At 42.2% G+C, this 13,678-nt stretch overlaps 1 protein-coding gene and 1 long non-coding RNA gene across 2 annotated transcripts; one reads left to right on the forward strand and one right to left on the reverse strand.

Annotated features, from left to right (window-relative positions):
• Positions 1-3,590: 3,590 nt before the first annotated feature.
• Positions 3,591-13,194, reverse strand: LOC148644938 (tektin-3-like). The gene is made up of 7 exons (XM_088612960.1): positions 12,514-13,194; positions 12,035-12,118; positions 11,280-11,350; positions 10,772-10,915; positions 7,518-7,740; positions 5,376-5,530; positions 3,591-3,877 (listed from the first exon to the last, which is right to left on the reverse strand). The coding sequence occupies exons 1-7, from the start codon at positions 13,069-13,071 to the stop codon at positions 3,661-3,663; spliced, it is 1,452 nt and encodes a 483-aa protein (XP_088469086.1). The 5' UTR covers positions 13,072-13,194; the 3' UTR covers positions 3,591-3,660.
• On the forward strand, positions 9,497-10,149 carry LOC148644939 (uncharacterized). Its single transcript, XR_015928522.1, has 2 exons — positions 9,497-9,616; positions 10,042-10,149. It is a non-coding gene; the product is annotated as an uncharacterized LOC148644939 (long non-coding RNA).
• Positions 13,195-13,678: the final 484 nt, after the last annotated feature.

Consider the following 13,678-nt stretch of genomic DNA (forward strand, 5'->3'; position numbering starts at 1 on the left):
AAGGCATCACTGAACGTTCAGCAAACATAATTGCCCTGCTCGCCTACTTAAAATGAATAAATAAGCTCAATTACTTTGCAGCTTCCAAAAAATTGGTGAACTCGATGCAAAGACAGTTAGTACGGATGTTGGTTTGCTTTCCAAAAGAACGAGATGGTGTTATTCATCAATAACAAGATACTATTCATTCCAATGTGGATTCCTAATGCATTTATCACAAAAATTCCTTAAGGTGAATGAAAAAATATATATTTTTGAAAGCACAAAGACCTGAACCTATTAGTATGCATGTATTACATGGTAAAATCTAAAATGTAAGCATTGTGGCAGAAATGGGTGCAACCCAGATTACTTGACTTCCTGTGAACTAGACCAGACATAACTTCGAAGTGAGATGCTGTGGAGAGCCTGGAAAATGAGTGAGGACAGCTGCCTGTCCTCAGTTTCCCTCCTTCGTTCTGAAAGCTGTTACACTTACATAGTGCTGTACCTCCCAGGAGGGTGTTTCCCTGCTGGTCACCCTGGAGTGGAGCCAGAAAGCTCTGCTGTTTATCTCTGCAGTTAGAAGTGTGCATGGGACAGATTGTGTATTGAGGGCGCAAAGCACTTCTGTAATGAAAGGCTAAGGAAATAAGATTAAATCACCTTTTGGCACTTTTGTGACACAGTCAGTATTATTGTGCAGCTCCCTGCAACTTCTACAAAAGAAACAGAAGAAATGAAGAAAAGAAGCGATTCTGCATGGATTCAGGCTACAGGATTTTAACATTTCTGCTTCGAAAATTATCCTTTTCGCACAGATGTCAGTCTAGATAACGTGCGCCACATATGATGCAAAAATATAAACATGAAGAAAGAAAAAGCTCCAGAGGTTTCCCTGTGCTCTTCAGTTTGGATTTCTCTTGTAAGTAGTGTGCAGACACAGAGCAGGATTCTCATATTCTGAGTGACTGTGTTAGGGTCCCTCAACCAGAAACGTTCATCCACTCAGGTTAATTTGAGGAGACACAAACCTCCCAACTAATTAACCAAACAATAGTTCCACTTTCCACCACACCTCCCTGAACCAGAGTACTTAAGGGCTGCTCAGTAGATCTGCTCAGTATTGGGTCTTCCAAGAAGAGCTATAGTTCCTGCAGTTACTGGACGCATAACTTTGTGTACCTACGTTCCTGGACTCGGATCTTGGCCTGATGACGACTCTCGGATCACGGTTAACAGGTACGTTTGCTAGTTCTCGACGGACGGCTACTGTATAGGGTCCTACAATACTTCTCATCTTGGCCTGCACAACCTAACAGACTGTTGGCTAAGTTGGCTTAGATCACCAGAAATACTAGAAATGACGGGAGACTTTTTGGCCCATCTTGCCTGTATGGTAGTTTGTAGTTAATCCAAGCCAGACTGAAAGAAATCGGGGTGGTTTGGGGGGTGAGTCATTTAGGCAAGTTCACTCAACTCCATCATGTAAGACCACCAATTCACTTACCAGGTTTGGTCAATGTACAATAGAAATTGTAGTGTTTTTCTATTTGTTTCCATATTTTATGTTTCACCCCCTTCCATTAAATGTTACCTTCACACAGAAAAGGTCATCCGTCAATAGAAAAAATAGATTTCTGTTTCGATGAGTCAGCTGGAACTCCTCTGTTATCAGCCATTGAGCTACATTGTGCTGTTTTGTGAAATGACAAGATATTACATATACAGTATACATGTGTACTACATGCATTAAAAAAACAGACCAGAGGACAGTGGCTATATGGTAACCTGATGGCAGGGAAAAGGAGGTTCAAATAAAAGAACAAAGGAAGGGAAGAGACCTTTATTTGTAGAGAATGTTTGCTTCAATGTGGGTGCTGTCTCCTATCACAGACAAACCTTACTGCCAGTGAATAACAAATTGGAAATGGTATAAAAACAGGGAGAGAGACATCAATGTTTAATCTTGGCAGGAGAATTGTTATATCGTTGTAAACAGCCTTTTTTCAGATTTTGTCAGCAACTTGAATAGAAACTATCTGAGAAATGTAGCCCAGAGGTGACATGGATTAGGAATAAAGTGGGTATTTAGGTGATTTAGACCACATGACCTGCTCACATTTTGCATATGGCCTGCTCACAAATTGTCCTTATGCTGTGCAGGACAGCACAAATATAAGCATGTAGTAATGCTAATTATAAATTGTAAATGATTTTTGATTATTTCTGTTCACCCTTGATAATGACTACTGTGTAGTGGTAAGCATCCTTAGAAAATAACTTGTACACACAGGATTCTGCAGGAGCGGCTGCAGTCGTTAGTAGTCTTGTTAAATCAGCTTGGCCTTGTTAACTATCCATTTGAAAGCAGATTAACCTTTTCTGGTTCAGCTGTTTGCTCTGTGTCCTGTCTACTGCCAGTCTCCCGGTGCAGCAGGAAGAGGTCTGTATATAACAGGAGCACAGAGACAGTAAACACCATGTTTGCTTCTGAGTACATGTCTCTTCCTCAACACTGACTCAACCTTTGCTCCAGATGGATTTACTATTAGTATGAATTTCATGCAATGCATTAGACGGCCTAATGAAAACAGGGACATTGGATCAATTTTTCTTATTAACTCTGTAAAAATGTATTTACACTCCTTTCTATCATTTTTTATCAGCAACTTGTTTTGCATGAACAATGCAACCTCGATCACACTGCATCAACAGAACATACTCATCGTTTGAATTATTCATTTATTACTCTAAATGAATACTACAGGACCTCAAGTTAAAAGCTCCCAAACTTACAGCACTGCATTCAGATGAGCTGATGGCATGTACAGAGGGCGTGATTTGATATTATTTCACGTTGAAGATTTGGTCATTTTTTCCTAGATGTAAATGAAATCTCTTTCCTTATTGTTGCAAAAAAACATTAAACAGTAGTTGTCTGAAAATATTAGCAGCACAAAATGAAAACTGAATTTTGAAGTACTGTTGGCAATTTCGAGTGCATACATGATTTAATCCCAATATAAAAATATATATAATTAACATTTTACACATGCCTTTTTTTAGAAGTGAAATCCCCAAACACTTGTTTAAATGACACTGCATACAGTATATCTGCAGGTTAACGTAACACAACTTGATAATAACTTCCAGGACATTCAGTATCATAGTTAACCTTTTAGCGAGCAAGTATTAAGTTCAGGTGGCATCTTCCGAACCATAATACACAATATTTAACTTTGGGTAATTACAGGAATTATAACTTACCTGTGTATCGGTCTCAGGGAAGTAAATTTGCATGTGTGATTAAACAAAGGAACGTGCAGTATGTATAAAGCAGGCCTAAAATGCCCTCAACTTGTCTCTTTCTTGGTGTGCAGGCAAGGTACATGACACGAAAGCCTTGAATGAGGGTGGAACCCTTCCCAGCACTTATTAGTCACCTACTGTACATACCAGCTATCATGCCAAAAATGAGCCTGTGTACTGTAGGTGAATTGTTTTTGAAACCAAGCCTAGAACACACCACTACTGCCTTATCTCAGGTGATCAGATAACATTTAGGCGCTCCACAGAGTCTGGTGTAACAAAGTGACCCCAGACATATCTGGCAGGTAAGCAGACAGCCTTGGAATGTGTCAGAGCTGGTGCATTTATTGGAGAAAGCAGAAGACAGGCTCATGTGTAGCCGGCCAGCCGGGGAGAGCTCGGGAAGATCTTTCGGATCCCCATGCACTTCTCCCTGTCGATGAAGAGGGAGTGGGCTTTGGCAAAGAGCTCCTGCTCCAGGGTAGCTTTGCTGTTGACCAGCTGCTGCAAGGAGTCCTGGGCCTCAGCGAGGTGCAGCTTCAGGCTGGCCACTGTCCCGTTTATACTGTGAATCTCGGTCAGCAGCCTGAAACACAAAACGGCCCCTTTCACAACTGTGAGCCCCCTTGAGCGGAGTTTGTCTACACACGTCCCTCACACATCACCAGCTTCAACCTATAAGGAATGGCAAGATGTTTCGAGTAGATTCAGACCACGTTCTTGTCTCGCTTTGCATCTGAATTAGCTTCCACCTGCTTTTCTGGTTTGCCTGCTACAGAGTGGCCCTGCCTGTGCTGGGCCGCGTTGGCTTACCTCCATGGGCAAGGTCAGAGGTCAAATGAACGCCATGTACAGTAGGTCCCCAATTGACGTTCTAATGTATTGCATCTGTGTTCGCTCTGATAAACATCTACAGCAACTGCCCAGGTTTAAGTGACTGAATTATGGTCTTTAAAATCTGGAGGCACCATGTTAATTGTGATCATTCATCTCTCTAACAAACATAGAGTGGGTGGCTGTACCAGAGCCTCAGTTCAAATTCCATGTTGACATCGTTCACACAAAATACTGGTCAACTAACAATCTATTTTGTCTGTGGGATGAAACATTAAAGAAAAATAAGGGTGTTTGTCATGGTTTTGGGTTTAGCGTTAGACCTGCTTATTATTTTCTCATGTTTTACAGTAGCTTTGAGTCACGGGAAGAAAAGTACCTCTTCCACCCGGTATAGGCGAGTTTGCACCTATCAAGATTATTGATTAAAACAATTCTGTTTAAGCACGAACCATCCCGTGAAGTAGGCCTTTCGTAAATCGCAACTCAATGCTGCTATCTGTGAACGTGATACCACATTCCTCTAAAGAAGGAATTCTTTCCCAAGGTCTGATTCTGAATGTTCAGAATTCGAGGAATTCTGATTAGAGTGTTTAGCATGGGAACCGTGTCAAAACAGCACATTGACAGAAAGGGCTTCTGGCAAAGCCCCGCCCACACCAGCACAGACCCTGGCACTGCATGCAGGGGCAAGAAGAACAATGTCACTTACAGGACGTCAGAGGCCACCCGAGTGGTACCAACATTCTTAGAAGAGGAAAAGAATTCCTGCGATTAAAAAGACCTTCTTTTGGAAAATCTGTGCCGCAGGAAGGCAAATATGAATGGAAATATTTACAAAATCTGAATTGTACCTTTAATGATTACGGTTTTACGTTCTCCTCACTCTGACCCTGCTCACAAGGAAGGCGAAGGGGATACCCAACAAAACCGGCAAATGACAAATACAAATACCCAAAGGGATTTGGGCCTGCTTGGGTATTTTTTTTTAATCACATTTTGTGCAGCCACACCAAACCATAGGAAATTCCACTTGTTTTTTTTTTTCCTGGTCATATATTGTGTGCTTCTTCTGACTCACAAAGATCTCCTGGTTGTCTGGTGTCAGCATTGAGAATTTCAGTCCTCATTATAGTATTTTATGCTGTAGTACATGGAGCAAAACAATCGGCCCTCAGCCAAGGGGGAAAACAAAAGTCAACTGATTTCTTCACCTGAGAGGGCCACAGATGTTGTATCATCTGACTTACTTGCTGTGTGGAGGATCCTTGCAGAGCTCAATATTAGGCCTTTTACTCCTCTCCTTCAGCCTGGTCTGAGCCACCTTCAGAGGGGCCTCTTTGTTTCGGATAGCTTCCTCCAGTGCACTTATTGTCCTTTCCGTCTGAAAGACCTCCTGGAGGGTCTGTATGACACGTCCAAGAAAAACATTCTGCTGGATCAACAAATCCCTGTGATGCAATGGAAGACTAAACCTGTGTTGTTGTTTTTTTTTGGGGGGGGTCTTAGTGCGCCATGTACTTGGATGGGCTGCAAATTGGCAAACAATGATCCATTTGGACTGGGCGCAGCATAGTGGAACCAGAACAACAATGAACAAGAAATATCTTCATGGAGTTTGACTGAAACAATGCTTTCTATTGAAATGCTTTAGGGCTAGACAATCCAGTCAATCCACTAGTGCAATAATAAGAATAATAAGTCACAGCAAATGTACATGAAGCAGAAATCACTGTGTTCTGTCACTGTTGTCATGAATTATGCCAAGCATGCAATGGGACTAGAATCTGCAGGCAACATATGCAGAAATACAGAACCCACTGGTGTGCCACATGATTCCCTTTGATTCACTTCTTAGGAAGCAGCCTAGGAGGTTAGGAGCCTGTGGCTCATTCTCATTGACAACTGGAATTGTCAAAGTGTCACTTTGACAAATCATACTTCAATCCCCTCTCAGTGGATCTCTCTATGGGGGCTGTGTCACTTATAGATAAGGTGCATCAAACTATCAGGAAAGACCTGACAGATAAGGACTAAGAAATGGTGGAAGGATAACATAAATGTAATCCTCAAAACTGTGTCAGGAGAGGATGAAACAATGAGGGACCAGTAAGCTTTTGACAGTAAATGTGTGCTGAAGCATTTAAAAGGAACCAGGCTTTTACCCCATTCAGTACAATGAAGAGAGTAAAATACTTTGCAGGTCACCAGCTGTGCCAAACAATCTTTCTATGCTTTAATTTCAATTGTTCCAGGTGGTACTGTACATCTGGATACCATGGAAAATACTTATTTCTCACTTTAAATCTGTAAATCTAACCACCTAACATATTGGAAGGAGTTTTGTCAAAATATAATTTCCATAGTAAATGCAATTTTGAAGTTACTGGAAGAACTCATGACAGCTCCACGGGAAGCCTTCTTAGGTCATTTATAATTCAAAGAAGGTCAGTATTTCCTATTACGATCATTACTGTAATTGACTTAAAGTGAATGCTAAAGCATCCAAAAATGACATTTTAATTCAATACTCAGCCTTCATCAACCATCTCTCATGCTTTCATGTGTCACTATGAATTCTCTCAACTCTAGATTAAGACAAACAGAATATAAACACTGTGAAACTCGATCCTGTGCAACCCATGTGTTTTCCCAGGAATGTGACAATTGCACATTGGAAAACTTTCTAAAAAGGTCATATGTTTGACTTGAGAGAGCACAAGACCTCTCTGCCAGATCCAAAAGCTGCTTTCTCCTAAAAGACATCCACTGTTCATGGCTCTTGTGACAGCGGTTAATGCAATAAGCATACATTTCATAGGACAAAAATCATATTGTTCACCATAGAATAACATGGGATGACTTTAAACATACTTCATGCACATTACTTATATAATTCGCAAACCACTGCACATACGGTAGTAGAAATGATCATGTAGAAAATACGTACAGGCTTGGGGTGCCACAAAACATATTTCATCTGGGCAAAACTAGTAAAAATATACTATGGGATATTTTTCCTCTTACATATAATTTTGCACAACTGTCAGATGTGTTGATTTACCTGAAGAGATGGCAGTGAATTTTATTCTTTAGAGGATAAACCCGCCATCAGACACTCTTGGAAAGTGTCAGAGAGCACAGAGCACGATGCACTTACAGTACCTTTCCCTACGCTGTATCAGTTATAGATCATATTCCAGAAAACTTTGTTTCTGCAGGGTGTGTTTGGGCAAATGAAATCAGACACTCATGAACAACAGAAGTGCACCCAGGGCAGTGTCAGACTGAAGATGTAAATTAGTTGTTTGTATTGCACGAATGCCGTTGGCCTCTGATGTCGTAATATGACACATGGGCCTGTTGCTCCTTGTAAGACCTGACTCTCTCACCTTTGCTAGGTGTGCCTGAAGTTTGTCCTTGGCCTCAGCTGTCTCAGAGATGCAGCTGGCGAAGGCGATGTTCACTCGGTGGTACTGGCTCCACATTTCCCTGGAAGTTACCTCAACCACCCTCTCCACCTCATCTCGCACCTTGGCTGTCGCAGCCCTTTCACTCTGAGACAAAAGGATGCTGTTTTCTGAAAACTTTGCCCACGACTCTGGGACGGAAGCACTACAGAAGCAGAAAGAAAAACACAATTCGATTTAGCCATCACTGGGTTAGGACACAAGACCACAAGAGGCTTTACTAAGAAAAGAGGGGATTTGTCCCATTGAGCTCAGTTGGTTTCTCAGTAACATAATGAATCCCAGCATCTCCTCCAGCTGTTTTTTGGAGGGTCCTGCGGAGCTGGTTTCAATGGAGTGGCTGAGCAGTCAGTTCCAGACCAGACGACCACAAGTGTTTGTGTAAAGATGTCTATCCATTTTCAGTCCTAGATGTACTTCTCCCCCTTGTGAGCCTGCATCCCTGTTTCACTGTTGAGTGTGGCAGTAATTCTTTCGGATAACTTTCAGGATTTAAATTTTTGGAATGTAATCGCCTTAGTCGTCTTGTTTTAAGACTACAAGGGATCACTTTTTTTATTTAAGATGCTTTACAATTAGGAATTACACTACTCTTATTTAAGCTCTTCCTTGAGTAGCTTTTTCTTTTACTGTGTGTGATGTTGTGGCCACAATTAAATGTATTATTACCTCTCCTGACTTTAACTCCGATCTTTTGTTCGAAATATCCAAGTACCCTGCTGGCCTTTTGTGTAACCATCCCAACACAAAACATAAATAGAAACAGGTCATTACAAATTCTAAAGATCTAAGAAGCTCTTGCAAAACTGAGTTCTGCCATAGCACGGCTTGTAGGTTTTGGAAGATGACGTAGAAAAGCCAGTGTACTCTCTCTCTGGTGTTTAGAAAACGATTAACTATATACCAAGCTTTTTGTTTCACAGTGCCTGCTTTATTTTGCCCAGCTTCATAACCACAATCCACATACTTTACGGTACGAGCCTGGAAACCTACCAAGTAAAGGGATTCACTTGTGAGAAGGTAGAGGTGTGTCATCGGCAAGCATGTGTTTCCCTCAGGGGTCACAAACAGGCTTGCCAGATAAATACAGGTGTCACATTCACCTGCCAAGTCTGAGAGGACGTGCAAACACAAGACTGCTCAAACAGCCTCACACAGGCTCTCTCTCTCCTTTTCTTCCCTCTGGATTTTTAGACCCAGCAGTGGTCGGAGCTGCAAACAGTGATTGGGGGGGGGACCTGTCTGGTGTGTTAGACTCGCTGGCAATAGCCCACCATTGGCCTAAAACATTGCCCCTGGCTACACGAGGTTCCAGAGATCTTCTCTGGGAGGAGCTGTCTGTTTCACCTGCTTTTCTATCTTTAAGATGAACGACTGAATCGCGGTAAATTCGAAATAATCCTCCAGGACTGAGGTCCTAGAGGACAGCTGGCCAGGATCCAGCAGCTCAGAGAATTGCTTCCCGACTGGAACTGACACAACACAGTTGCTTTGTTTCACTGCGTGTGAAAGGGCTGAATCTGGCCACTCCGCCACAGAGAAACACACACACACACACACTCCACAGTGGCAGCGCTTAGCGTTAAGAATCATGCCAGTGGCCTGCACTGGAGAGGCTCCTAAAAATAGCTTTCAAAAAGCGGTTTTAGAGTGGAACCTTTCGGACGATGGCCAAAATGAACGGGGAGGGTCAGGCACTGTGAGGTTGAAAAAAGAAAAGTCTTGAAGCTGAAAAAAGTCACAAGGGTAGCCTTTTTTTCCCCGTATTTATTTGATACGCAAAGGTATACCAAATCCAAAAGCACTCCACTCCTTCTGTATCATACTATCAAGCCCACTCTCTGACAGTTTGACTGTAAAACATCCATGCAATGTTTTTTGTTGGGTTTTTTTTTTTACAGCTGGAAATAAACACTCTGGTCACAATGAATCATCTGGGACTGGGCCTCCATGTCTGCTGGTAGGCTGCCTCCAGGAGAGAGGTGCAGTCCGCCTCTCTCGAGTTTCATCCTCTTTCTCAGGTACAATGCTCTTCCCTCTCGGTAAGACCGTGCGCAGAGCTAGCAAGACGCTGATCGAACGGAGCCCGGCACTGCAGCGCCTGATTTCAGGAGCTTGGAGACAATCTTGTCATTCACCCGTCCGATTACGAAAGCAGTTTAAAAACTGCTTTCTTCTACACTGGAAATCTTGAGAGATTGCAACAGACCTAGCTATCACAGCGTGGGAACGGCCAGTTCTAGCCCCCTGCACAAAATGCTGCACACTGCAGTTTCCCTGCTGATCTACTATCCATCACGAAGAGCCTTGGCTCCAATCGAGTAAAAGCAGCGCAAATGATAGAGCACAGAGTGTAATCCAGTTTCGGACATCAGGGGAAAGGGTGTGATATTATTTCAACACACTGTGAAGGGGATTCAATTGGCTGCTTCCACTCTTTTAACAGGAATCCAGGATGTTGGGATGATAACATCCTTCATGGAGAAGAAATAGGTGGGTTTTTGTTTTTTGTAAATCTATGGATTAATAAACGCCAATAAACCGATTTTACATACATTTTCGTGCAGTTCTATTCCTTTTAGGCAGCTCTTGAAATGAACACGGCTCGCAATATATACTACAGAAAATCGTATTCAATGTTTTTGTTTTCCCTCTTAAAATTCGTATTTAAAATAAGCTCCGGGAGAGAGACGAGTCTGTATCATTCGCCGCCTGTTGGTGCTTGCTTGCGAGAATATAGCAACAGCTCCCTCTACTGGACACTTCTACTCCCACACATTTTCCTCTAAATACAGCAACACGACATCCTGAAGGTTCGGCTAAGTTCCAGCCAAGTGGTAAAATTGTGTGTTGAGGTATATACAGTATATCTAAGAACTCTCAAGACATAATATACCTCTTATATATAGTCTAACAAGCCCCCTTTCCCCATAAAACTGTCTGAGAAACATTTTGCATTAACATAAAAAGATACAATATTTGTTGGTTTTACTTGAAAAACAAACCAAAAAAAATATTTCTTGTGTTTACCAGAGACAACACTGTTGAAAGATAAGTTCGCCTTCTCCTATCTACACCTTGGGTTCAGTGGTATTCCTGGGAGATCACAACAGTGGAGCATTTAGCCTTGCAGAAGGTGAGTTATCCTTGATTTGGACCAGCTAAGAGACACTAACCTGACATCCATTCTGTCCACATCCACGAAGAAAGCTATCCCGCTTGTGAAGTCCATGAGTTTGTGGCATCTGTCCTCAATACGATAGGCTGCGTGTTTATCATCGATGTCCTTCTCCATCACGTGCTGCACTTTCCTGTTGGTCCTAAGCACAAACACAAATGCAAACGCGTGAGGAAGCCTAAAAAAAATCACAAACAACATTGGCGGTCACAGGCTCCCCAGAGGCGAAGATGAGCATTAGTTTCTGGTACTGTAGATATACAGTGTGTTGCCAAGATTTCAGGTGCTGTCACTCGTTCATGAAAGTAGAGGGGGAAAACAGCTGCTTTCTTCAGGGTTTAAGGCACAACAAGCCAATCTCCATGCAAGGCAAGTCAGCAGAACAAAATCAAAGATCACTGTTTATTTGGCACAAGAGCAGGGAGAAATCCTCTAATGTATATCAGAGAAATTAAACCTAGCAGCAGAACTGGTAGCAATGCCTTCAGGATCTCTTCATCACTTACTCCAGCTGCTTCATTGTTTTGTCGATGAGCCTCTGTATCTGCTCCTGACAGGATGCGATCACTGAAACCTCCTGTTTGCAAAGGCAAAGGCAAAAAATCATAATAAGTATTAAAGCACTGCTTCTTCTAATCCTGTAGTAAATAATGGGTTAACTGGGTTAATGGGAACGAATGATGAATACATAATAATACTTTCTGTGTTCAAATTCGGCTGTTGCCAGTAATACAGTCTTGATTTTTGAAAAAATGTTGACCACTGTTTTACCGTACAGCATATCTGCCCATTGAAACCACCCAAGTGTTCTCTGAAATGTGACATTCTGTTGGCACAGTTGTTATCCAGAAAAAAACAAACAGTAATTAAACTTAGCATCTTTCAACAAGTTAATATAGCTTAGCTGTTCTTGTAGAAACTGGCATTAGTGTGATTAATGAGCAGCAGCACCTGCACAGTAAGCAGAATAATAAAAGAAATATGTATTTTTTTTTCAGAATGACTGAGGTTTGTGTTTCTACAAATTTTGGAATCTGTCAGCAGTTTTCAGGTGGGCATTTAACCACCCAGTTCAGTTCATTAACTTTATGGGAAACATAATTTGAGAAGCCCAGAAGTAGAGTAATGTACAAAAAGACTGAATTTTCTTTCAGCTTAATGATGTTTCAATTAATGACTTTCGAATCCACACAGACCAAGTAAACAACCATCTAAAAACAAGTAAACTTGCTCAATTAAACCAGCTTTACAAAGTACGTACCTGGACTAGCTCTTTTTCCACGGTGTCAGTAATCAGCTCATTACCCAGCTTCTTCTGTCTGTGGTACAAGCACTCCTTAGCCATCTGGAGGGGAAAATGGAAATCGCGCTGGGAGAAAGTCGTAAGCTGTTGCTGATGAGTCGTTAAATTAAAATGAAGTCCTAAACACTTCCGAAGAATAAAGCGTTAATATACTGTAGGTTTTATTTTAAAAAAAAAGACTAGTAGAAGCGACTTACAGTAATATGTAACTAGCAGAGTTACATACGAAACATTGTAAAACTGGACTTTTTTAATTCTGCAGGAATACTTGTTTCTCCCGAGTTATTTAACTATTTTTATATTTCTTTCATATGATATACGTGCATAAGAAAGTTAAAACCTCTTTTAGGAGCAAGATCGTTTTTTACGGAGCAAATTGTAGGAAGTGCAGGGACAGAGCTGGTGATGTTGTCACGAAGGGGGGGTAATTAATGTACCTGCTTAGGCCCTTCAGTCACTGATAAGGCTTTTTCCAGCCGGGTCTTAACCCCCTTCAGCATCTCCGAGTCTCTGACCAGCTGCTCCACCTCATAGCTAAGCTCGTTGGTCCAGAAAGCGATGTCGGTCATCCTCTCCCCGATCCGTCTGCTGGTTTCGGACTGAGCTTTCCTGGTGAGCTGGTCCTGCACCTGGATCAGCCTGGAGGTCTCCGCTCTCATTTTCTCCGCTTGCCGACGACTAGCCTCTGACTGCCTGAGATGGGCCGTGTTGGCTCGGCGCCATTCCTCGGGAGTGGTTGGTCCTGCATTGGACGGTGCCAGTGGGGGCATCTTCGTGTCATCTCCACTGGGGCCATCAGCGTCGTTTTGCTCACCAAAGGATATTTTATAACGTGTTTTTGGTTTCCAGTCAAGATTCAAATTATGGTACACCGGCTGAGGCCTGGCGAAGCACTTGTAGCTGTCCTTCATGGTGCTAAGATTGGGCAGAACGCGGCCAACCGGTGGAGCCGGGCGAAAATATGCACATGACTGGGTGGATCCAAAGAAATCCATGCAATACTGTCACAGCAACGAGCTGCGATAAAGTGGTGGGATTTTATGCCAGAGACCTTATATATATTTTTTTTTATTCTTTTTCTGATTCGCCTGCTCTCAGCAAATGTGCCTTATGTGTGAAGGTGTGGGTGTAATGTCAAATGTCGCCTGTGACAGGGCAGCCGACGTCAGTCAGTCAGTCCAGGGTTGACTGAAACATTGTGATGCGCCGCCGCAGTAGTCACAGGTTCACGATTGATTTCTCTGACCTTATACGTGTATCTAGCTTTGACGTATTAAACCTCTACTCGCAGCACTTTGTAATTGGTTTATAAATCACCAGTATTTTATTTTAAAAAGCAGTGTTTATCAACGTATTTACCACCATTTTATCAGCCCCCAAAATACACTGTAAAACTGAACCTATAAGTTAAAAACTGCAGTGCACTAGGATAGCCTTCTTCGATTCGCGCATCACCTTACAACTGAACTCTAAAGTGACTCTGAAGTTACTAGAGGAACCACTAGCAATGAAACCGACCACACACAAAAGTCTTGTTTTTATTATCATTGCTCCTTCTGTTACGCCAGTCTAAAAAATGTTTTGGGCATGAATTGAACAGCT

This window comes from Lepisosteus platostomus, chromosome 19 (assembly GCF_059453375.1).
Source record: "Lepisosteus platostomus isolate fLepPlt1 chromosome 19, fLepPlt1.hap1, whole genome shotgun sequence".
Classification (NCBI taxonomy): domain Eukaryota; kingdom Metazoa; phylum Chordata; class Actinopteri; order Semionotiformes; family Lepisosteidae; genus Lepisosteus; species Lepisosteus platostomus.